The sequence below is a fragment of the Equus quagga genome, chromosome 8, assembly GCF_021613505.1.
Source record: "Equus quagga isolate Etosha38 chromosome 8, UCLA_HA_Equagga_1.0, whole genome shotgun sequence".
Lineage (NCBI taxonomy): Eukaryota > Metazoa > Chordata > Mammalia > Perissodactyla > Equidae > Equus > Equus quagga.
The window spans coordinates 39,958,877-39,983,346 of NC_060274.1; the positions used below are offsets into that span (position 1 = coordinate 39,958,877).

A 24,470-nucleotide genomic window follows, 5' to 3' on the forward strand; every position below is an offset into this window, starting at 1 on the left:
TTCCACAAGGCTCTGTTAAGAGAATAGTTTTTGTTGTGCCCTCAAGGAACTTACATTCTGAGAATAAACAAGCTAGATGTTTATCTTTTGAAACTGGAATTAGGAATCATCAATTGTACTTGTCCCACTTAGGCAGGTACAGCACGGTAAGGGGGTGCAGTCAGCCTGCGGAAGGTTTGAAAAAGAAGGAAAGTCCACAACATTAAGGAATTTTGAGCCCTGATTATGCCCGTGCATATTGGCCACTTTGAGAGTTAGGAGAGCGGTCCAGCCTGAGGACGCAGTCTCTGAGCTGTGTGTTGACCTCCGTTGCTCTGTGTCAGCCAGGTAAGGTGAAGACCAAGCACAGTCAAGGAAGGAGTGGGCTCTCCAATGCGAAGAGGCTAGTGCTTCGGACCAGCCAGCGTTCCCACTCTCCAATCCTGGCCCTGTCTCCCTGATTCTTTATCATCAGATGAGGCTCCTACAGGCACAGACCTGTCAGAGAGTTTCCTGATCTCTTATCTCACTTGATGCCAAGCCCCATTCCATATGGCACCCGTGTTGGTTCCCTCTCCTGAGCTGCCCAGCATCCCTGATATGCACCTTGCACTTGGGCCTAAGAGCAGACATACTGAGGAGATTTGCACACAAGCTGCCACCAAATGCATAGGCCCACCAGGGGCACCAGCTTCAGTGTGAGGAGGTGTTCTAATAATCCCTTTGTACTCTCCTTGGGCCAAAGCTGTGAGCCCTGGTGAAGCCCAGTCATTGCTCCCAGTTTCATATGAGGCAGATTGATGGTAACATCGGTTCACAGCTCTTACAGCGTCAAGAATACAGAGAGGCAGGGGCCAGCCCCGTGGCCTAGTGGTTAAGTGTGGTGCACTCCACTTCAGCAACCCAGGTTCAGTTCCCAGGCGCAGACCTACACCGTTTGTCAGCAGTCATGCTGTGGTGGCGACCCACATACAAAATAGAGGAAGATTGGCACAGATGTTAGCTCAGGGCCATTCTTCTTCAGCAAAAAAAAAAAAGAAGAAGAAGAAGAAGAATTCTGAGAGGCTGTAGGAAGAGAGAGAACAAGCCCACATAGCCTACAATCAAACAGACTTTGAGCTACAGGTCATCAAGCTTTCCTTTTTTTCTTCTTCAGTACAGATTATCTTCTAAAAAGTAGACCCTGTATGGGTTTGTTTAATACTCAGATTTAAAAAATTATTTTCTGCAAATATGCAATATATGCAAAGGTAACTCTGCCTTTGAGTAAATACTCAGAATTCTTTCTGAGTGAAACTTTCCTAGAAGAGAATGGAAACAAAGACTCTAGGTGTTTTGATTAATCCATTAACAAATGTGTATTGAGCAATGATGCAAAATAAAACTTTTTAGCAGCCTGGTTTGCAAATGCATATCAAATTGCAGAGAATCCATGTAACAATTGTGTTGTGAAATTTTCCAGGAGGGCAATTAAATAAGAGGGACTTGAGAGCAGCTTGTCAATGCCATGCTCAGGCTCCTCCCTAATAAACAGAATTTCCTGGAAATCCCCAGATAATAACACAGATCAGAAGAAATGGAGACAGCAGTTTAACACTATCTTTTGCTAAATGGAAACACATTATAATTACAACAGTAAATATCTATTGACCTATCCTTCTACTGCCTTAAGACCTGCTTTAATAAGTACTTTTTGCAAATTTGAATGTGAAAAGACATTATTTACATAAATAGTTACAAAGGGCCTCTAGTATTATAGTAATTGTGTTTATTGATCTCCGTTTCTCTGAAACTTGCCCCTCACCCCACTAGCAGATCTTCTATTACTGGGAAAAACATTAGGTTGCTAGAAGCTTGTTTTCATCAATAGTAGCCTAATGAAAATCACAACGCTGCTGTCTGCCATGGAGCATAGCTGGAGAAATACTGTGATTAAGCATGCTTGTGTGGAGTGTGAGTATCTATCTCAATGCTTGTTTGCTTGTCTCCCATTTTCCTCCTTCTTACAGATTTTTAAAAGCATTGGCTCTGATGAGACCGTCCAAGGGCAAGGAAGTCGGAGGCTGATCAGCTTTTCTCTCTCAGGTATGTTTTGCTCACCTGAAGGCCTTGTGGAAAGAATAAGAATGTCAACCAACCGTCAGGAGACGTGCTTCGACTTGACTCTTACCCACAAGTTACTCATCATTTCTGTGCTTTAACTTCTCCATCTGTAAAACAAAAATTAAAAATATTCACTGCATTCCCCTCGACCTCATGATGATATTGGAGGATTCAGTAAGTAATAGATGCAAAAGCACTTTGAGGTGATGAGCAGAGAAGCTGCTACTCTACCTTCCCTCCGGTGCCAAGCAGCAGTAATTAAGAGTTTATAAAGTGGAGGTAGGGGAAAGCCTGGGAAGAGGAACAGCCATGGGTCCCTTATCTAAATAGAATCTCACATGACGCTCAGTTGGTAAAATAGATAAAAACTGAGCTGCTCAAAAAGATACATTCATGGAAAAACCAGTGAAATCCAAATAAAATCTGTAATTTAGTTAATAGGGTTTGGTTAATAGAGTAATTTAGTTAAATTTTTAGTTTTCATAATATACCATAGTTCTGTAATATGTTAACAGCGGGGAAACTGGCTAAGGGGTGTTGTACTATCTTTGCAACTCTTCTGTAAATCTAAAATAATTTTAAAATCAAAAGTATAACGAAAAACTGAGTTGTTTTGGGTAAAGCGATATACAAAGCTCAAAGCCCTACACACTCAATTCCACCCTTAGTGGTCTTTGAGGAGACACAATGGCATGAAACTCCAGGTCTTCATGAGCATGGTTTGAAAACTATTGCCTTAGCTTATTGTTAAACCAACCAATGTTACAGGCCATAAATGTCAGAGAGCCAAGTCACAGAAGCGAAGTGTGTAAGCGTCCTTGGGAGATGGACAGTCACCTGGGGCTCTTCATGTCTAAGTGAGCCCCAGTAAAGCAAATGTGGGTCTAAAGATCCATTGATAGCAATTACAGCAAGGTTGCAGGATACAAGGTTGATATACAAAAAGTCAATTGCTTTCCTACATACCAGCAACGAACAAGTAGAATTTGAAATTAGAAACACAATGCCATTTACATTAGCGCCCCTAAAATGATATACTTAGGTATAAATCTAACAAAATATATACAAGATCTATATAAGGAGAGCTATAAAACTGTGATGAATGAAATCAGAGAAGAACTAAATAAATGGAGAGAGATTCCATGTTCATGGATATGAAGACTCAATATTGTCAAAAAGTTAGTTCTTCCTAACTTGGTCTATAGAATCATGCAATCCCAATCAAGACCTCAGCAATAATTTTGTGGATAGTGACCAAATGATTCTAAAATTTATGTGAAGAGGCAAAAGCCTCAGAATACCCAACACACTATTGAAGGAGAAGATCAAAGTTGGACAACTGATACTATCCGAATTCAAGACTTACTATAGAGCTATGGTAGTCAAGATGGAGTGGTACTGGTGAAAGAACAGAAAAATAGATCAATGGAACATAGTAGCCCAGAAGTAGACCCCCATATAGTTCAACTGATTTTTGACAAAGCAGCAAAGGCAATACAATGGAGCAAAAAAAATCTTTTCAACAAACAGTGCTGGAATAACTAGACATTCACATGTGAAAAAAAAATCTAGATAGACCTTATACCCTTCAAGAAAATTAACTCAAAATGGATCATAGACCTAAATATAAATTGCAAAACTAGAGGGGCTGGCCCTTTGGCATAGTGGTTGAATTTGGTGCACTTCACTTCAGTGGCCCAGGTTCACAGGTTCACATCCCAGGCAGAGAACTATGTGATTCGTCAGCCATGCTGGGGCAGCAACTCACATAAAAAATAGAGGAAGATTGGCACAGATGTTAGCTCAGGGACAATCTTCCTCAAGGAAAAAAAAAGGAAGATTGGTGGCAGATGTTAGCTCAGGGCAAATCTTCCTTGCAAAAAAACATACAAAACTATAAAACTTCTAGAAGATAACATAGGAGAAAACCTAGATGTCCTTGGGTATGGTGATGCCTTTTTAGATACAACACCAAAGACACAATAAATGAAAGAAATAATTGATAAGATGGACTTAATTAAAATTAAAAACTTCTGCTTTTTGAAGGACAATGTCAAGAGAATGAAAAGACAAGACACAAACTGGGAGAAAATATTTGCAAAAGACACATCTGATAAAGGACAGTTACCCAAAATATACAAAGAACTCTTAAAATTCAACAAGATGAAAACAAACAACCCAATTGAAAAATAGGTCAAAGACCTTAGCAGATACCTCATCAAAGAAGATATACAGATAGCAAATAATCATACGAAAAAATGTTCCACATCATATGTCATCAGGGAAATGCAAATTAAAACAACAGCGAGATACCACTACACACCTATGAGAATGGCCAAAATCCAGAACACCGAAAACACCAAATGCTGGCAAGGTTACAGAGCCACAGGAACTCTCATTCATTGCTGGTGGGAATGCAGAATGGTACAGACACTCTGGAAGACATTTTGGTAGTTTCTTACAAAGCTAAACATACTCTTATCATATGATCTGGTGATTGCACTCCTTGGAATTTACCCAAATGGGTTGAAAAGTCCATACAAAAACCTACACGCAGACCTTTATTCATAATTGCCAAAACTTGGAAGCAACCAAGATGTTCTTCAGTAGGTGAATGGATTAACTGTGGTGCTTCCAGATAATGGAATATTATTCAGTGCTGAAAAGACTTGAGCTATCAAGCCATGGAAATACATGGAGGAATTTTGAATGCCTATTACAGTCTGAAAAGGCAATATATTGTATGATGTATGATTCTAACTCTATCACATTCTGTAAAAGATAAAACTATGGAAACAGTAAAAAGATCAGTGGTTGCTAGGAATTGGGGGAAGGAATGATGAATAGACAGAAGACAGAGGGTTTTTAGGGCAGTGAAAGTACTCTGTACAATATTGTAATGATGGACATGTCATTACACGTTTGTCAAAACCCATAGAATGTGGGCCACCCCTGTGGCCGAGTGGTTGAGTCTGCATGCTCCACTTTGGCGGCCCAGGGTTTTGCTGGTTCAGATCCTGGGTGGGGACATGGCACCGCTCATCCAGCCACGCTGAGGTGGTGTCCCACGTAGCAGAACTAGAAAGACCTACAACTGGGATATACAACTGTGTGCTGGGGGGCTTTGGGGAGAAGAAGGAAAAAAAAAGATTGGCAACAGATGTTAGCTCAGGGCCAATCTTTAAAAAAAAAAAAAAAACGTAGAATGTACAACACCAAGAGTGAACTCTGGTGTAAACTATGGACTTTGGGAAGAAATAAAACATTTATCACTCATCTGTGATTATAATGTGTCAGTGTAGGCTCATCAGTTGTAACAACAGTACCATTCCGGTAGGGGATGTTGATAATAGGGGAGGCTATGCGTGTGTGGGGCAGGCAGTAAATAAATGGGAAGTCTCTGTACTTCCTCTTAATTTTGCTGTGACTCTACAACTGCTCTAAAAAGAAAAGTCTTTTTACTTGAAAAAAAAAAAGATCCATTAACAATATTAGCATGTGTCTGTCTAGGTTAAGAAAAAAGGAAGAAAAAGGAAACTCAATACTTTTGTATTACTAAATCAGAAAGCTTAACAATTCCTAATTCACTATTCCTGATTTGCTATTCTTATGTTTGTATTGAAATGCTTGAGAAGTCACAATTATTTGTACAAACCTTCAGGAACAGTAGAAACCAGGAAAACTACCTGCCAGAAACGAAGAGGAATTTTCACAAACCAAATCTCAGTGAAATCCCAAAGCCTAAGAGGGATGCCACACAGGATGGGCAGCATGGCGTTGGGGAAGGAGAGGAAATCTCTGCCAGTTGGTTCCCATTTTGGCTCTGCCATGAAGACATGGGCTCACAGACCCACCAGAGGAAAGGAACTGCTCCCAAATTGGTTCAAAAGGCTACTTGATAAGGTGATCAGGATTGCTTCATCTCCTATAGCCCCTCAATATATCATTTTTATTACACTTATTTCAAGGCAAAAATTGCCAGCAATGAAATGTGACTGGAGATGTAAAATTAGCAGCTAAAGAAGCAAGCCTGGAGTGGTCGTGGAAGTATACTACTGTGTAGTGGAATAGTTGAATATGTGTGTGTGTTTAATTCACAATGTCTATTTAGAAAAAAAGGGTAAATATTGCTTAAAGTATCATGGTAAATTTCGTGCCTCAAAGAAAGACAAGATAAAAAGATCAGCAAATCTATGTCTAGGCAAAGCCCATAAAGTATCAGAAAATTGATCAGATGCTGGTCATGTCTGAGTGTAAAAGCAGAGATGAGGAGTCCCACGGCAACCAGCTGGACAACCAACCTGACTAAAGATGGACCGATACCAGGACTAGACAACGTATTCATGGATAAATAACAGAAATTTCGAGTTGAAGAATGTATGGAGAAAAGAGTCTACCATATAAACAAGTTGAAGAATGTAACACTCAAGAGAAGAAGAAAGTATTGTGTTGACAGGTATCTACTGAAGAGAAGTGAAGTGTTATCACTCGTCCGCTCAGAGTCTCAATGAAATACAGGGAAGTGCGGGACCTATGAAGTACGAGATCTAAGATGAAGAAAGATGATAAAAGGGAGTTCTTTGAATCTGGCAAAAATAAAAACTTAGAAAGCCAAGCGTATTGGTTTCCTATTGTATTTCTTTCCTATTCCAGTTAATTCCTGAACAAATTACCACACACATAGTGGCTTAAAACAGCACAAATGTATTCTTACTTTTCCAGAGGTCAGAAGGCCAAAATGCATCTTAAGGGATTAAAATCAAGGTGTCAGCAGGCCTGGTTCCTTCCTGGGGTCTCCAGAGAAGAATCCATTCCTTGTCTCTTTCAGGGTCTAGATGCTGCCTGCATTTTTTGGCTCATGGCTGCATCACTCCGATCTCTGCTTCAATGGCTCATCACTTTCTCCTCACTTTGCTCCCCAGCCGCCTCCCTTTTATAAGGACTCTTAGGATGACACTGGGCCCACCTGGATAATCCAGAATAATCTCCCCATCTCAATCAAGATCCTTAATCACATCTGCAAAGTCCCTTTTACCATGTAGGGTGACATATTCATAGGTTCCCGGGACCAGGTCATGGTCATCTTTGAGGGGTCATTTTTCTGTCTATCATAGTCAAGCAGAGACTGAAAATAAATTCTAAAAGGTGCAATCATAGCATTAAAAATGAGCCTTTGAAAGCAGTAGAGAGCACAACCACCCCTACAGCATGGAATCAGTGATATATATGGGAGACTGACTTGAAAATCTCTCCCACAATGCTTAGATGAAGGGCAAGACATAAAAAGGATGAGGAAATAAAAAGATGGATGACACATACCGAGCCAACATATAGGTAATTGGTGCTTTTGATGAAGAGATCAAAGCAAATTGAAAGGAAATAGTAAAAGGAGAAAATTTTCTTGAGCCGGATATAATTTTGAATCTTCACATTAGACTATCAGGTACTAAGAAAAAGAAGAAAAAAAATGTATGTGCAGAGACCAACACCTAGACAAATGCCAACTTTTGAAAGAAAAAAATGTTCAAGTACAGACACAGTAGCTCTCTGGGCAGAAAAAGCATGATAATACACGTTTTACGAAAGAGTAAACCTCATGTTAATCTCAGACTTGTCTCCTATGGTACAGAATGCCAAAATAATGAAGCAAAGTCTACAGAGTTTTGAGAGTAGAATATTTTAACCCAAGATTTCTATGCCCACCAGGTTGTCATTTATATGAGAAGGCAAGAAAAACACATTCTCACGTTTGCGAGGGCTCAAAGAACATCACCCTTGCATCTTACCTGCAAATCATATATAAACATGTACTCCAGCATATAAAGAGATAAATTCAAGAAAACTCAAGAACTGGAGACACTGCAATGTGAAACAACCGATTTTAGAATTTAGAATGAGAAATGATCAGAAAGGTAGATCATGGAATTGCCTTCTCTGGAAAGCTTCAAAAGTACAGTAGACACATCAAAGCAAAATTGTTGATGCAAATGCTTTCCTTCTCAAATCTATTTATATATTCTGTTTTTCCCACTTTTGGGGGTAATAAATTTCCTAGATAAATAATATCCCCTTAATTTTTAATGAATTCCTCTTTTAGCACTCTAACCTAAAAATATCAGAAATGCAGATAAAGAGTTATTCACAAGTGTATTGGAAACAATTTAAACATTTAAAATTAGGGACTGATTAAATAAATTACCATACAGCCAAGTAATTAAATAGTAGATAATCGTAATAATTATGTATACAAAATGTTCTAAAAGGCGTGAAACATCTTTATGATAGAATCTAGGCAAAAGAAAAAGTTTAGGATGCCATATTGTATACACAGTATGGTCTCAACTATGCAAAGAAAAATGCTGGAAGGAAATGAGGAAAGAGTCTGGTAATGGTTGACACTAGATGGTACAATTTGGAATAGTCGTAAAATTCTCCCATTAGTGTGTCATGTACTTTTGGAAAATTATAAATCTGTCCTTATAGATATCCATTCCAGCAATTTTCTAGATGAAGAAATTGAGACCTGAAAGAGTTAAATCAGTTTCCTCAACAAAGTTCGATAGTATGTACCAGAACTAAAATCTAAGTATACTGACTCCCAGGCCAGTGCACTTTTAATTACACTCCTTATTGCAGCAGTTTTCAAACATTTTTACTTCATGAAACATATATTTTAATAAGATGCAAATTGAACTTAAATTGTAAATCTTTATAAAGTATAAAAGTTTACTGCAGGAAGTGAAAGAAGACCTTGAAAAAAAATGAAGAAACATATGCTCTTGAATGAGGAGTATTATAGAGATACCAATTCTTCCAAAATTAATCTATAAATTCAATGCAATTCCAATCAAAATCCCAACTTTTTGGAGGATGGTTATTAAGAAATTAATAAAATTAATCTAGAAGAATAAATGTGTGAGTGATAGAGCAAAGTGGGGTTTTTTTGGAAAAAAGAACAATGAAGAGTGACTAAATTTATCAGGTATCAAACATGATAAAGACATATTGTTACAGGTATAGATGAGTCATTTGATGGAACAGAGTATAGAAAAAAGACCTATTTATACTTGAGAATTTAACCTGTGCCAAGGTTGGCATTTTTATAAACAGGTAATATGACATTTTAGTTAAAAGCATAGACTTTGGAATCAAAGAGAAAGGTCTAAATTTCGTTTCTGACATTGACCAGCTCTGAAAACCTCATCAAGTTACTCAATTCATAAGCTTCCATTTTCTCTTCCTCGAATCAGGGATATGATATCTACCTTGTAGAGTTTATGGGTAGGATTAAATCCGATAATGTATTTGAAGGACATAGACTGGTTCCCAGAATTTAGTGACCAGCCAATAAATGGTAGGTGGTAGTGGTGGAGGTGATGGTAGTCATATTATTTTATGATGAGTAAATCTATATGTCTGTCACACTCTGCGTTAAGGTCCCCAACACCATTTGATGATTCTCTAGGAGAACTCAGCACATGGCCCTACTCATGGCCATGTATGGTATTACATTGAAAGGATGCAAAGCAAAATAAGAGAAGAGGTGCTAAGAGTGAAGTCTACAGGAAACCAGGGGCAGGCTTCCTCGAGTCCTCTCCCAGTGAGATCACACAGAATGTGCTTATTTCCCCCAGCAAGTTGCGACAATACATATGAAATATTGTGTACCAGAGAGGCTCGTTACAGACTCAGTGGCCCTAGTTTTCAGTGAGGGCTCATGACACATAGGCACCTTCTGCCTGGCATGTACCAAGATTCTGGACTCCCAGAAGGAAAGCAGGTGTTCAGTATAAACCACATAGTTTGTACAAACCATTTAGGAACAGCGAGCCACCCTTCTCAGTCCTGGATCCAAGTTCCCAGACACTAGCCAAGAGCCAACCTTATAAACAGGACTTTCTAAGGAGAGACGTCTCAGGCGGCTGTCTTACCTCTGTTCTCCTCATGGGTTTATCCCAGGTTTTGCAGATTTCTGTGATGCTTGTTGTACTTTCTATCCTTTGTCCCCTGATGGGTGTATTATAATGCAAGAGAGTAAGAATAATTTTATTATGGAGATAACCGCAAATCAACTCAAAGGAACTTTTAAGTAAATTCACATGAAAACTTCTGTAGTTTTTCATCAGTAACTAATTACTCACACCTCACAACTTACACCGTGGTTGGGAAATCAATTCAGTGTATCTTTACCTGAGTTACTTTCACTTATATGTAAAAGGGAATAATTTGGGGAGGGAATACTTCAATAATGTAAATTTTTAATTATGTTTTTTGATATCATAAATATATTTCCAATAACTATAAAAGGATTTCAAATTACCCCAGAATAATTATAATCCATTATCGCAAATGGTCTTGCTCTCTGTCTGTCTGTCTCCCCCGCCCCCAAAAGCATGAAATTTACACGACCAGACAATTTCAATTCAATGCAACAGCTCAGTTTTCCACACTTTGCCCTCCCTAACCTTATGGTTTCTCAAAATTCTCCTCACTGATAGGCACTTAGCTCCATGGGGGCCATGTTTTCTTTTTCATTCCTCTATTATCTTTTTTCTTTGCTCTTTTAACCCTCTTCTCTCTCTTTATTTCTCCTAATTCTCTCTTGCCTTATTCAGTTAAGACTATATTTATTGTGAGACAACAGCCCTTGTTTTTCTATGTCTCCACTTTGCAAGGGAATTTTCACCTAGACTTGTTGAACTTTCAAAGTTGGATTTCCTCCCTCAGTGTCCACCCAAGTTTCCTGGGTGACCCTCAGCCCCTTACCCCGGTCTGCCCGAGGGACATCAGAAGTCCAGTCCAGTAAGGGCCAATGGTCCTCTCTTGAAAAACATAGTGACTACAGTGCCAGTCATATTGATTTATTACAAGGTTTTCTCACCAAAACAATTTAATATATGCCAGTAGATGTTCCGTATAGCTGGTTCTATAGACATATCAATCCATATTTGTAATGAGGTAGAAAATGGTCTAAAAATTGAAAGATTTTTCATTTTTTTTAGACTTGTTCTTATTTTATATTGACTTTTCCCCTTTGTGTAAGGCCTGATACGATCTTTAACCTCACTAAAACACATTTAAATTAAAATATCCTTTATTTTATAGATTTCCAGGCCATGGGGTTGAAGAAAGGGATGTTTTTCAACCCTGACCCTTACCTGAAGATCTCCATCCAGCCCGGAAAGCACAGCATCTTCCCTGCCCTCCCTCACCACGGACAGGAGAGGAGATCCAAGATCATAGGCAACACCGTGAACCCCGTCTGGCAGGCCGAGGTGAGTGCCGTGGGCCCTGGAAAGAAGCCCACGTGACAGAGTGAAACAACTAGATATGAAGCTGCCCCTGTGCTACTCCCTCCTTCCTTGGAGCCTCAAACTCTGCTGCTAAGTTCATGGCTCTCCTGGTCTTAGAAGGGAGCCATGTTCTCTCTGGGTTACAACTCTCAGGGGTCTTGATCAAGTCCCTCAAGGCCATCCCAGGAAACTATTCATTGCCTCTGCACTCAGTAGCCATGGGACGGCCTCTTCCTCTGATTCAGAAGCTGCACTTGAAAGCAGGACAGCTTTCTCTCTGCCTTTGTGTGGGAGAAGGAAGAGAAATGTTTTGATCTGAGCATTCTCACGCTCTTGCCATGCATGTGGTCCTTAAGCAAGGGTGCCAAATTTTAAATGTGTCACTCTGGACCAGTTTCAGAGATTCTAAAACTGTCAGATTCCTGGGACGGGCAAATCAAGAAGCCCTAGACTATCCTTGGGGGTGCCATTTTCTTTGATTTAAGTAGACATGAAGCCTCATGGTTCATCCCATCTTCCTGGTTTGCGCCGTGCTCGGCAATTTGCTGGAGTATCAAATAGTTTGTTTTGTCAAATGGAGACCCTTCTTCTCTGCCGAATGTGTCTCCTCTGCCAGCCAGGAGCTAAGAGGTTCCTCAACAAAGCCACGTGACAGGCTCAGCCTCATGTGACCAGGTCCTCTCCTAGAGAACTAGGAGAAAGTTGTCACAACCCATTCGGCTGCCTAGCTCACATGCTGTAGCTTGAGGGGATGACCTGCAGACTGTGGGTTTGGGAGCAGCTTAGGGCAAGAGAGTGGCCACAATATAATGTAAGGGTCACACAAACCTTGGTTCAAATCCCAGCTTGGTCAGTTCCTACTTGTGTCAATTTGAAGAACCAGTTATCCTCCATCTGTGCCTCAGATTGTCTTCATCTGGCTGTTACTGATGGAAGTGTACTGCTCCGACCCAAGGCATTTGCTTTTGACAGGGTACCTTCCTTTACTCTTCAGATTCGATCATCTCTGACGTAGAACATTCAAGCATTCTTGACAAGAAAGTCTAATTAGATGTTTGGCGGCAAATCTTTTCTGTTGTCTCTTAAATGATACCACCTGCTTCCTAGGCTTCATTAACCCTGACCCAGGCATTACGGAAGAGCAATGTTATAGCTTTAAGTGGGCAGAAGTGAAATGGAGATGTACTTAAACGTCCTTCGGCTTGATTGTCCACAGATTCTAAAGCACTGGTAGTCCCGCGAGGGTGGAATAATGACTCTTCAATTATTTGTTCCTTCAGCCCTGGCTAGTCTCGCCAGTTATTTCTGGACTCCTCACTGCATTCCCAGGGGTAATACAAGATGCCACGGGAATTTATGGCACATGGGGAGAAAAGCCTTCTCTCTTCTGAAGATCTTTAGAGCAACTTGTTCTAAGACATTTCGTCGTAAAGGTATTATAAGTCTCAAAGAACCTTCGTAAAATCCAGCACCGTCAGAATGTTTCTTGGCTAAAAATGTCAACTAGAATCCACTTTAAGTTCTGAAATGATTTCTGAATCCTCACTTAGGATTTATTTTGCTCTGGAAGGGTCCTGGCAAACTCTCCCTGTGCTCTTGATCTCCTCCACTCAATCCAGCGTGCTGTGGGTAAGGTTAGCGTTCTAAAAAGAGTTTCTCCACAGGTCTCCCCGATGAGGCTCAGAGTGAGGGTAACTGGTTTCTCAAACTAAACGGCAAGGAACTGACTAAACTGTGATTTAAACCAAGGTTTGTGTGACCACAAAGCTGCCCTTTCAGCTCCTAAATTAGGCAGCAGTCCCCAGTGCCCAAATGTGGACGTCAGAGCTCATATGCAGAGCATCCCAGGTCTCCTCTGACAGGGCCTCGCCTACCACTTGTGTCAGTTAGGGATGCCTTTGGCTCTAAGCCGCAGGAAGCCTGGCCAGCTGTGGCATTTCTCACAAGCAGGAAGTCCAGAGGGAGGTGGTCCAGGCAGTGCGGCTACTGAGTACAGCTCTGGCCAGGGGCCCAGCTCTCTGGGTCTTCCCACTGCACCATCCTTAGCAGATGGCCCTCGCCCTCCTGTTTGAAAGCCTCAAAGCCAAGTTCCAGGGAGGAAGAAAGCGAAAATGCTAAAGAAGCCTTCTCCTTGTAAGGTTTAGCATTTTTATTCTGTAAGAGAAGCCCTTCCCAGCAAAAGCCCTATTACCTGTCACAGGACCTCACCTGGATGGGGAAACCTGGAGTTCCGCTTCCCTGACTCTGTGCCAGGGAGGCCGGGGAGAAGGTGGTTGAACAGGAAAATTGAATAAACCAGTTTATAGCATCTGCAGTGTGCTTCAGCTTCACTGCCCGGAACCTTCCAGCTCAGACATTGTGCTAAGGCCACTCTCGGTAGCTGTCCCCCAGTGCCCCTCGTGCTTTCACACGGCTGCATAAATTGTGTCTTTGCTTACATCTGCTAAAATGTGCATCCCCAGCTACTCCAACTAGCAACTCCTGCTCATCCGTGAGTCTCAGCTAAAACACCACCTCCCGTGGGAGACACTCCTGACGCCCCCACCCCAGGCCTCAGGAGGAAGGTGCTCCCTCCTCTCTGCTCCCTTGTCCAGACCTCGACCATAGTGTCTTTTGTTTCCACATCTGTCTTCCCATGACACTTGAGCTCCTCAAGGAAAGGAATCACATTCAGTTCATCTTGGTACTTCCGGTTCTTGGAACCTACTAATAATATAGGCTGTGTAGGGCTTACTGTGGCAAGCAGTGTTCTAAATGTTTTCTGTAATTATCTCATTTAATACTCACAACAAGCCTATGGGATATGTACTATTTTTATTCCCATTTAAAGATGAGGAAACCAAGGCACAGAGAGTTAACTAATTTTCCCAAGGTTATACAGCTGGTAAATGCCGGAACCAGAATTTAAACCAGGTCTTCCGCCTTTAGAGTCTGACACTGATCAGTTTCGTGTGTAGGTGGTAGAAAAAGAAGCTGCTGGAAGGACACAAAAGTGATTGATAGATGAGTCCTCTTAGGCTGGTGGAAGAAGACAAAACAATGAAATAAATGTTCTGTCAAGGTATGGACGGAATGCCACAGAACACTGAGGGCAGACTTCACAGACGGTGTGCCATTGGACTTGGGTCTTGACAAGTGATGACATTTTGGGGGAGGGGGAGGGCATTCCAGGTGGAAGGAACAGCATGTTCAAAGGTACCAAGGCAGCCCACAAACACTCAGGGAACTGTTTAGAAATGTCATGTGGTTGGCGCTTGTGGTGTGCACGGACAAGTGATGGCGACTGGGCCGGGCTCGCTTCAGTCACACATGTCCGGCGTGGTTCCCTTATTCCTTACAAATAAAAGCTAATGTTGATGGCTTCCGGTCTCACTTATACCTCGGTGAGTGACATGAAGATTCCCTGCTCCTACAGGATTCATGTGAGTCTGTACATTTCTATGCAAGAAGGTAAATGAGAACCAAACTGTTCGACTTTCTGTATTTACTGATTAACATACAAAGGATACTCAGTGAGAAATAACTGAGGTTGCTTGCACTTAAGAGCAAGAATATCATTTAATGTGTAATTTAAATGCTAAACATATTTCGATGATTAATGTTGCATTAAAGTCTTACGTGATTTTTTCAAATTTATGCAAGTTCAAACTTAGAATATATTTTTTTGCCAATTAAACAGTCTAAATCTTAGAAAAATTAAAGTTGCCATCAGAATTTTTAAATGAGAAGGGAAAATTGAGAGAAATACAAATTAAACATAATGCAAACTGAAAAAAAATTAAAAAGAAGACTTCCATGTTGATTGATCTATTTCCTCTTTTTTATTATTACTGTAATTAGAAACTGTTTTCACCCGGGGAACACTCTCCTTGATTTTCAGGTCTCTTTACTTTCCAGGCTGGATATAATGAGCACTTATAAGATTGCAGCTACGTGAGAAGTTAAACAGAAACAGCAGCAACTAGAATCTTGGTTATCTATTCAGAGAGCTTATGTAGAGAGTATATTTATACCTCTAAATAAAACAAGGAACTCCTAAAAGCAAATTCTCAGAAATATCAAGTGGATTGAGCAAATATTAAAATCGAGCCTAAGGCCCTGGTGTGTGTTAGTCTACACCCCATTCTCCCTGTCTGTGCCTTCAAAGCTGGGTGGATTAATCCCCACACATGTGCTATTGGCCTGCTCCACTCTGGTCACAAGATGAAAAGATTGGAGAGAGAAAGCCTAGCCCTGTGGAACTTATATTCTAATGTGAGAAAACAAAAAATAAGTGAACAAGATAATTTTAGTGGAAGATAAGTAACATGAAGGAAATATCACATCATAATATGATGTGCGTGATTGAGAGGAGCTACCTTAGATGGAGGTGGTCCAGGAAGGTCTTTCTGAGTTGCTGTCACGTGAACTGAGAAGCCAGACACACGAACACCTGATTAGATGTGCGTTTCAGACAGAGGAAGAAGCTCGTGTGAAGACCTGAGTGTAACAAGCTTGGCGTGTTTAAAGGGCGGCAGGAAGGTCATTGTGGCTGGAGCATAGCAAGTGTGTAAGGGACGGAGTGGGGCATAAGAAGAAGTTGGAGAGAGGGCCAGGGACCAGCATCTTGTAAGTAATGAAAAGTGATTGGGATTTCATTCTAAATGTGGTAAGAAGCCATTGGAATAGGGAAGCATCATGCTCTGATGAAAATTTTATTAAAATGTTCCTGCTGCCATGTGTGGAATGGATTCTAAAGAGTCTAAAATGGAAGCAGTTGATTTCTGCTTCTGGCTCTCGTGGAGCAGCACATAGCCTACTACACAAAAACACCTAGAAAAGACAAATAAAATATTTTTTTAAAAGAACATTTGTGATGACATCAGAGAATGGTTAAGACAACCAGAACTTGTGTGGTGAAGATCCTAGAAAGAAAGGAATTTCAAGTGAGCCAACTTTCTGCAACTGCTTTTCAGTAATTTATCAGCAATCTGAGTTTCCATGTGGATAAGCTACAAAATTAAGAGCAATTCAAACACAGTGAGAGAAGGACGTACGCCAGTGCAATGAAAAAGATAAATGCAGAAATCACTGAATTTGAAAACTAATGCATAATAGAGAAAGTTGGCAAAAATAAAAATGTAATGATCTTACATATGTTAAAAAGATAAGAGAATACTATAAAAACATTTATGGTAATAAATTTGAATGGAAGATTCCTAGAACAACACATCTTACTAAACTGATGCAAGAACAAATAGAAATGCTGAATAGTCTTATATCTATTAAGAAAATTGAATCTGTAATTTAAAACCTTTCCACAAAGAAATCCCTAAGACAAGATATTGTCACTGTTGAATTCTCCCAAGTGTTTAATGAAGAAATAACAATAATTGTATACAAATTCTTCCAGAGAAAAGAAACTTGTTTTATGAGGCCAACTTGTTTTGTAAGACCAACAAAACTTTGATATCAAAATTTGACAGGGTCAGTACAAGAAAGGTCAATTATAGTCCAAGCTTTCTCATGAAAATCCATGTAATTATCCTAAATAAGACATTCACTAATTGAATCCAGCAACATAAAAAGGCTAATACTTTATGAAACTGAGTTTATTCCAAAAATTCAAAAAATCAGTTGATGCAGTGGTTTCCCTCTGGCACCAGTGTACTCATCATTTAATGAGCTCTAGCTGAACAAGGAACTGAGTAACTAGTTCTCTATCCTGTGGTTTCTACTGGGCAGACTTCTCACAAATCTGCCAATGGTAAAACACCCAGGAAACAATTAGACACAATGCCTGCTCACAGGAGTATGCCAATATTACCAGACATTCACCTAACTTCCGGTTCAAGAACTTCCCTTCCAGTATCTGGCATAATAACTGCTTAGGACTGTAGACAGGTGTGCACTTCCAGATCGCTGCTATCGACTCTTTGTTCAAAGTCATCAAGCTGTATGCTACCCACCACATATGTAACAATTATGCCAAAAGACATCTAGTTAGGACACTTGCATATGGAGGATGTGTTTAAAATCCACTATCATGGAAAATATTTCATTCTCAAACAAAACAACAAAAATCTTCCTGTTATTGGTAATTATGAGCATCAGAATTTTTGTCTGAAGTATATAACTGCAAATAGAAAAACAATGCACAGACTCAGGTATTGACATGATGTTGTTTTTTTGATTTTCAGTTGTGTGTAATTCTTTTTTGGTCTCTAATATTCTTTACATGATTATTTTTATCCTTATCATCTTTATTAAGAGATAACATATACATAAATACAATTAGTTACATACAAAAAGTGAAAAAACTCAAAGCAAACAATTTGATGAGCTTTGACAATTGTATATTCTTATGAAACCACACTATATTAAAGATACAGACATTTCCATCACCCCTAAATGATCACTAGTACAACTTTTCAGTTCTGATTTGACTTCATTCCTTGCCACAGTTACACTCTGAACTGTTTTTTATCACTGTAGATTAGTTTGCATTTTATATGAATGGGATCCTACAGTATATACTCTTTTCTTTCTGGCTTCTTTTGCTCAGAATAATGTTTTTGGATTCATCTATGTTGTTGCATATGTTACCAGTTTTTTCTTTTTAGTGCTGAGTAACATTCAATGGTGTGGCTATACTACATATTGTTTATCCACTCACCTGTTAATGGACACTTTGATTGTGTCCACATATTCACTATTGTGAACAAAGCTGCTATGAGTATGTGGTATAAGTCTTATTTCTCTCAGGAAATACTATGAGTAGAATAGCTGGGTCATTTTGGTGAGTGGAAGCTGCCAGAAAGTTTTCCAATGCGGTTGCACCAGTTCATGCTCCCATCAGTAGTGTCTGAGAGTTCCAGTTGGTCCACATCCTCATGAACACTTGTTATTGTCATTCTTTTTAATTTTAGCTATTCTAGTAGATGTTAAGTAGTAACTTATTGTGGTTTTAGTTTGCATTTCCATGATGACTAATGATATTGAGAATCTTTTCAAGTACTTATTGGCCATTTTTATATCTTCTTTTGTGAAGTGTTCGCTCAGATGTCTAACAATGAGTTTTGAATAGTCTTAAATATTCTGATTCAAGTCCTTTGTCACACATATATTTTACAAATATATTCTCCCATTTTGTGGCTGCCTTTTTGTTTTCTTAATGGTATATTTTAAAGAGCAAACATTTTTTATTTTTATAAAGCCCAGTTTATCAAAAATTTTCTTTTATGGTTCATGATTTCTTCATTCTATCTAAGAAATCTACTGAAGTTAGCAAAGATTAATGCCTAAGTTTTCTTCTAGGAGTTTTATAGTTTTAGCTTTTTTGTATAGGCCTAGGATCCAGTTCCAGCTAATTTTTGTGTATGGTGTGAGGTAAGGATTGACATTCGTTTCTTTCCATATGGACATTGAATTCTTGCAGCACCATTTGTTGAAAAGACTTTCCTTCCTCCTTGTACTGAGTTGGTACCTTTGTAAAATTTCACTTGAACAAATATGTGTGGGTCCGTTTCTGGGCTCTCTATTCCATTCCATTGGGCAATCTGTCCTTCCTTGCATCATTATGACTCTGTCTTGATTACTATAGCTTTCTGGTAAATCTTGAAACCAGGTAGTAAATGTCCTTCAACTTTGTTCTTCATTTTAAAAAATCGCTTTGGCAACTTCCAGTTTCTGGTTCTACATGAGAGCTTAGAAGTTGCCAGTCCATCCTAACAACAAGTGAAAAGCTGAACAGACTAAAAAACCAACAACTCTTCTTGGATTCATAAGAGAGGAGAGGATACCATGGCCTCCAAGATTAGAGAGAGAGACAGTTGATACAGGGAGTCATGGCTTACCAGAGCAGAGACTGTCAACAGAAACCACCACAAGAACCATTACCAGGGTAGGAAAACCTGTAATTGACAAATTTCTGGAGACCGGATGTGCACAATTTTGACAGTTAAAAACTCCAGGGGGACCCACTTGTAGGGTCACCCCCACAATATTATGAGATTTACCTCCAGGAGCTCAACCAGGTTCTCACAGTAAATATCAGAGAAAAATCCCCCATGCTTCCAGCAGGCGGAGGGGAAAAGGAGCCATCTTTTAAATACTTCAGAGCCCTCTGTTCTTCTTAACAAGGCCTGCACTCAGGAAATAAGTTAAGCAGAGCCTAACCTGCTGAGGTATTATCAGAACCTAACTGACCTCAGGGAAGGAAAACACCTAACTCCTGCCCCTCTAGCCATCCTGCCCCACCTAAGGGGGGAAAAATCTGAGAAACACTTGTGAAGTTCACACTCCAGAGGCACAGGCTCACTAAAATACTGAGACCTAATCATAAGACTGTAGAACACTTCCCCTGTCCCCACACCTCACCACCACATTATTAAGGGCCTATTTATAGACTTTATCTGGCACATCATGTCTGGCTCTCAAGAAAAATTTACAAGGCATAGTAAAAGGCAAAAAACACAATTTGAAGAGACAGACCAAGCATCAGAATGAAACATGGCAGGGATGTAGAAATTATCAGTTGAAAATTTTAAAACAACTAGGATTAATATGTGAATGGCTCTAATGGATAAAGTTGATAACATGCAAGAACAAATGGGCAATGTGAGCAGAGAGATGGAAATCCTAAGAAAGAACGAAAAAAAGGGATGGAAATCAAAAAGCCTGTAAGAGAAATGAAAAATGCCTTTGACGAGCTTGTTAGTAGACTGGACATAGTTGAGGAAAAAAATCTCTGAGCTATAGGATATATGAATAAAGTCCTCAAAAACCAAAAGGCAGAGAGAACAAAGACTAGAAAAAAAAGACAACAGAGCGGAATATCCAAAGACAGTGGGACAACTACAAAAGGAATAATATATGCATATGGGAATACCAGAAGGAAAAGAAAGAGAGAAAAGAACAGGAGAAACGTATGAAACAATAATTCTGAGAATGTCAGATACCAAACCAAAGCTCTAGGAAGCTCAGGAACACCAACCAGAATAAATGCAAAAGAAAAAAATAATGACAGTTAAGCGTATCATTTTCAAACTACAGAAAATCAAAGATAAAGAAGAAATCCTGAAAGAAGTCAGAGGAAAAAAACTTCTTACTTACAGAGGAACAAAGATAAGAATCATACGCAACTTCTTCTCACAAAAATGCAGATAAGAAGAGAGTGGGGTGAAGTGTTGTGAGAAGTTGTTGAGAGAAAGAAACTACCAATCTGGAATTCTGTACTCTGTGAAATTATCCTTCAGAAATGAAGGAGAAACAAGGACTTTTTTCAGACAAACAAAACTGAGGGAATTTTGTTGTCAGTAGACCTGCCTTACAAGAAATGTTGAAAGATGTTATATAAAGAGAAGGAAAATAATGTAAGTCAGAAACTCAGATCTACACAAAGAAAGGAAGGAATAAGTGAAAGTAAAATAAACAACTTTTCTCTTTCTTATTGTTATTTTTCTTATTGTTTCTTATTGTTATTGTTAATTTTTCTAACAGAAAACAGCTTGTCCCAAATAATAGCAAAAATGTATTCAATTATGGATGCTCATGTGTATATATAATATATATATAATTATATTTGCTATATATAAGTGAAATAAATGACAGCAATGATACAAGAAATGGGAGGAGGGAATTAGGATTATTTTGTTATTATAAAATACTCACACTACTTGTGAAGTGGTATAGTGTTGAGAGTGGACTTGGATTAGCTTTAAATGTATATTGCAAACTCTAGGGCAGGTACTAAAAAAGTGAAGAAAAAAAAAGAGGTATAACCGACTATTGAGAAAGGAGAGAAAGTGAAATCATAAGAAATGCTCAATTAAAACCACAAAAGGCAGAAAAAGAGTGGAAGACAAAAATAGGAGCAAAGAACAAGTGCAACAAATAAAAAACAGTAACGAATAAGGTAGATGTTAATCCAACTATATCAATACTCACTTCAGATGTCAGTGGTCTAAATACACTAATTAAAAGACAAGAGATTGTCAGAGTGGATCAAAAATATGACCCAACTATATGTTGTCTACAAGAAACCTACTTTAAATATAAATACATATAAAAATTGAAAGTAAATGGATAGAGATAAATGTACCACGCTGCAACTAATCAGTAGAAAGTGGGAATAACTACATTAATTTCAGACAGAGCACACTTAAGTAAGGAAAGTTATCAGGGATAAAGAAGGACATTACATAATGATAAAAGGGTCAATTCTCCAAGAAGACATAATTCTTAATGTCTATGAACCTAAGAACAGAATGTCAAACTACATGAGGCAAAAACTGATAGACTGCAAGGAGATCTAGATAAATCCACTATCAATAGTAAGAGAGTTCAATATACCTTGCTCAGAAATGGACAGATCCAGAGATCCAGCAGTCAGAAAATCAGTAAGGACAGAGTTGAACTTGAACTCAACACCACCATCAATCAACTGGATATCGTTGACATCTATAGATTACCTCATCCAACATCAGCAGAATACACATTTTTCTTACACTCGTGGAGCATTCACCAAAATAGACCAAATTATGGGCCTTGAAACACATCTTAAATTGAAAAGGAAAGAAACAACACAATGTCTGATCTCAGACCACAATGAATAAACTATAAATCAGTAACAGAAATAGAACTGGAAAATTCCAAAATACATGGAGATTAAACAATACATGTCTAAATAATAATAGGTCAGAAAATAAATTTCAAGAGAAATTTTTAAGTGTTTTGAACTAAATTAAAATAAAAACACAACTTATCAACATTTGTGGGATACAATGAAAACAGTGCTTAGAGGGAAATTTATAGCATTGAATGGATATATTATAAAATAAAAAGACTTAAATCAATAATCTAAGACTCTACTTTAGTAAAGTAGGAAAAGAAGAGTGAGTTAAATTCAAAACAGGTGAAGAAAAGAAATAAGAATTAGAGCAGAAAGCAATGAAATTAAAACAGGAAATCAATAGAGAAAATCGATGAAACCAAAAACTGGCTCTTTGAAATGATCAATAAACTCAATAAGCCTCCAGCTAAGCTAACTAAAAAAAAAGGAACACAAATTATTAATATCAGAAATGAAAGAGGTGAATCACTACAGATCCCATGGAAATTAAAAGGATAATAAAGAATACTATGAACAACTCTATGCCCACAAATTTGGTAACCCAAATAAAATGGACCAGTTCTTTGAAAGACTCAATCTGCCCAAACTCATGCAAAAAGAAATAGATGATCTGAGTTGGCCTATATCTATTAAAGAAAGTGAACCAACAACTAATAACTTTCCAAAACAAAAAGCACCAGGCCCAGATGGGTTCACTGGTGAATTCAACCAAACATTTAATGAAGAAATTTTACTAATTCTCTACAGTCTCTTTCAGAGAATAGAAGCAGAAGGAATATTCCTAACTTATTCTATGAGGCCAGCATTACCCTAATACTAAAATCAGACAAAGACATTCCAAGAAAAGAAAACTGCAGACCAATATCTCTCATGAACATAGGTGCAAAACCCCTGAGCAAAATATTAGCAATTTGAATCCAAAAAAGCATAAAAAAGAATTATATGCCACAACCTAGTGGAATTTATTCCAAGTATGCAAGGCTGATTCAATGATCAATTAATGTAATCCATCACATCAACACACTATAAAAGAAAAATCACATGATCATATCGATAGATGGCAGAAAAAGCATTTAACAAAATCCAACACCCATTCATCATAAAAACTCTCAGTAAACTAGGAATAGAGGAAAACTCTCAACTTGATAAAGGCTTTCTATAAAAAACCTACTGCTAACATCATACTAATGGTGAGAAACTCAAAGCTTTTCCACTAAGATAAGGAACGTGGCAACGATGTCCCCTCTCACCAGTCCTTTTCCACATTGTACTGGTAATCTTTGCTAACGCAATAGGCAAGAAAAGGATATAAAAGTTATATAGATTTGGAAGGAAGACCCAAAACTGTTCACAGATGATATGATCATCTATGTAGAAAATCCGAAAGAACTGACAAAAAACTCCTAGCTCTAATAACTGATTATAGCAAGATTGCAGAGTACAGGATTAATATAGAAAAGTCAGTTGCTTTCCTATATACCAACAATGAATAAGTGGAATTTGAAATTTAAAACAGATGAAATACTTAGGTATAACTCCAACAAAATACGTACAAGATCTACATGAGGATAACCACAAAACTCCGATGAATGAAATCAAAGAACTAAATAAATGGAGATATATCCCATGTTCATGGATAGGAAGATAATATTGTCAAGATGTCAGTTCTTCTCAACTTTATCTACAGATTCAATATAATCCCAATCAAAGTTCCAGCAAGTTATTTTTATGGTATTGACAAACTGATTGTAAAGTTTACATGGAGAGGCAAAAGACACAGAATAGCCAACACAATATATTGAAGGAAAAGAGCAAAGTTGTAGGACTGATGCTACACAACTTCAAGGCTTACTGTAAAGCTGCAATAATCAGGACAACGTTGCCAAAATAAATAAAATAAACAGATCAATGGAACAGAATAGAGAGCCCAGAAATAGACCCCCATATAGTTGACTGATTTTGTCAAAGGAATAAAGACAATACAATGGAGCAAAGATAGTCTCTTCAACAAATGGAGCTGGAACGACTGAACATCCACATGCAAAAACAATGAATCTAGACACAGACCTTACACCTTTGACAAAAATTAACTCAATATGGATCATAGACAGAAATGTACAATGCAAACTATAAAACTCCTCGAAGGTAAGAGGAAAACTAGCTGACCTTGGGTAAGATGATGTCTTTTTTAGATACAACAGCAGAGACACAATCTATGAAAGAAATAACTGATCAGCTGGACTTTGTTAAAATTAAAACTTCTGCTCTGTGAATGACAATATCAAGAGAATTAAAGGACAAGCCACAGACTGGGAGAGAATATTGCAAAAGACACATCTGATAAATGAGTTATCCAAAATATACAAAGAACTCTTAAAACTCAACAGTAAGAAACCAAACATCCTGATTTTAAAATGTGCCAAGGATCTTGACAGACACTTCACCCAAAAATACACAGACAGCAACTGATCATACAGAAAGAT

At 38.5% G+C, this 24,470-nt stretch overlaps 1 protein-coding gene across 1 annotated transcript in view; it reads left to right on the plus strand.

Moving 5' to 3' along the window:
* Positions 1–24,470, plus strand: part of HECW1 (HECT, C2 and WW domain containing E3 ubiquitin protein ligase 1) — a 175,575-nt gene that overhangs the window by 12,217 nt on the left and 138,888 nt on the right. The window contains exons 2-3 of the mRNA XM_046670619.1: positions 1,989–2,064; positions 11,188–11,357. Coding sequence (XP_046526575.1) covers positions 1,989–2,064; positions 11,188–11,357 — 246 coding nt within the window. The remainder of the gene's footprint in view (positions 1–1,988; positions 2,065–11,187; positions 11,358–24,470) is intronic.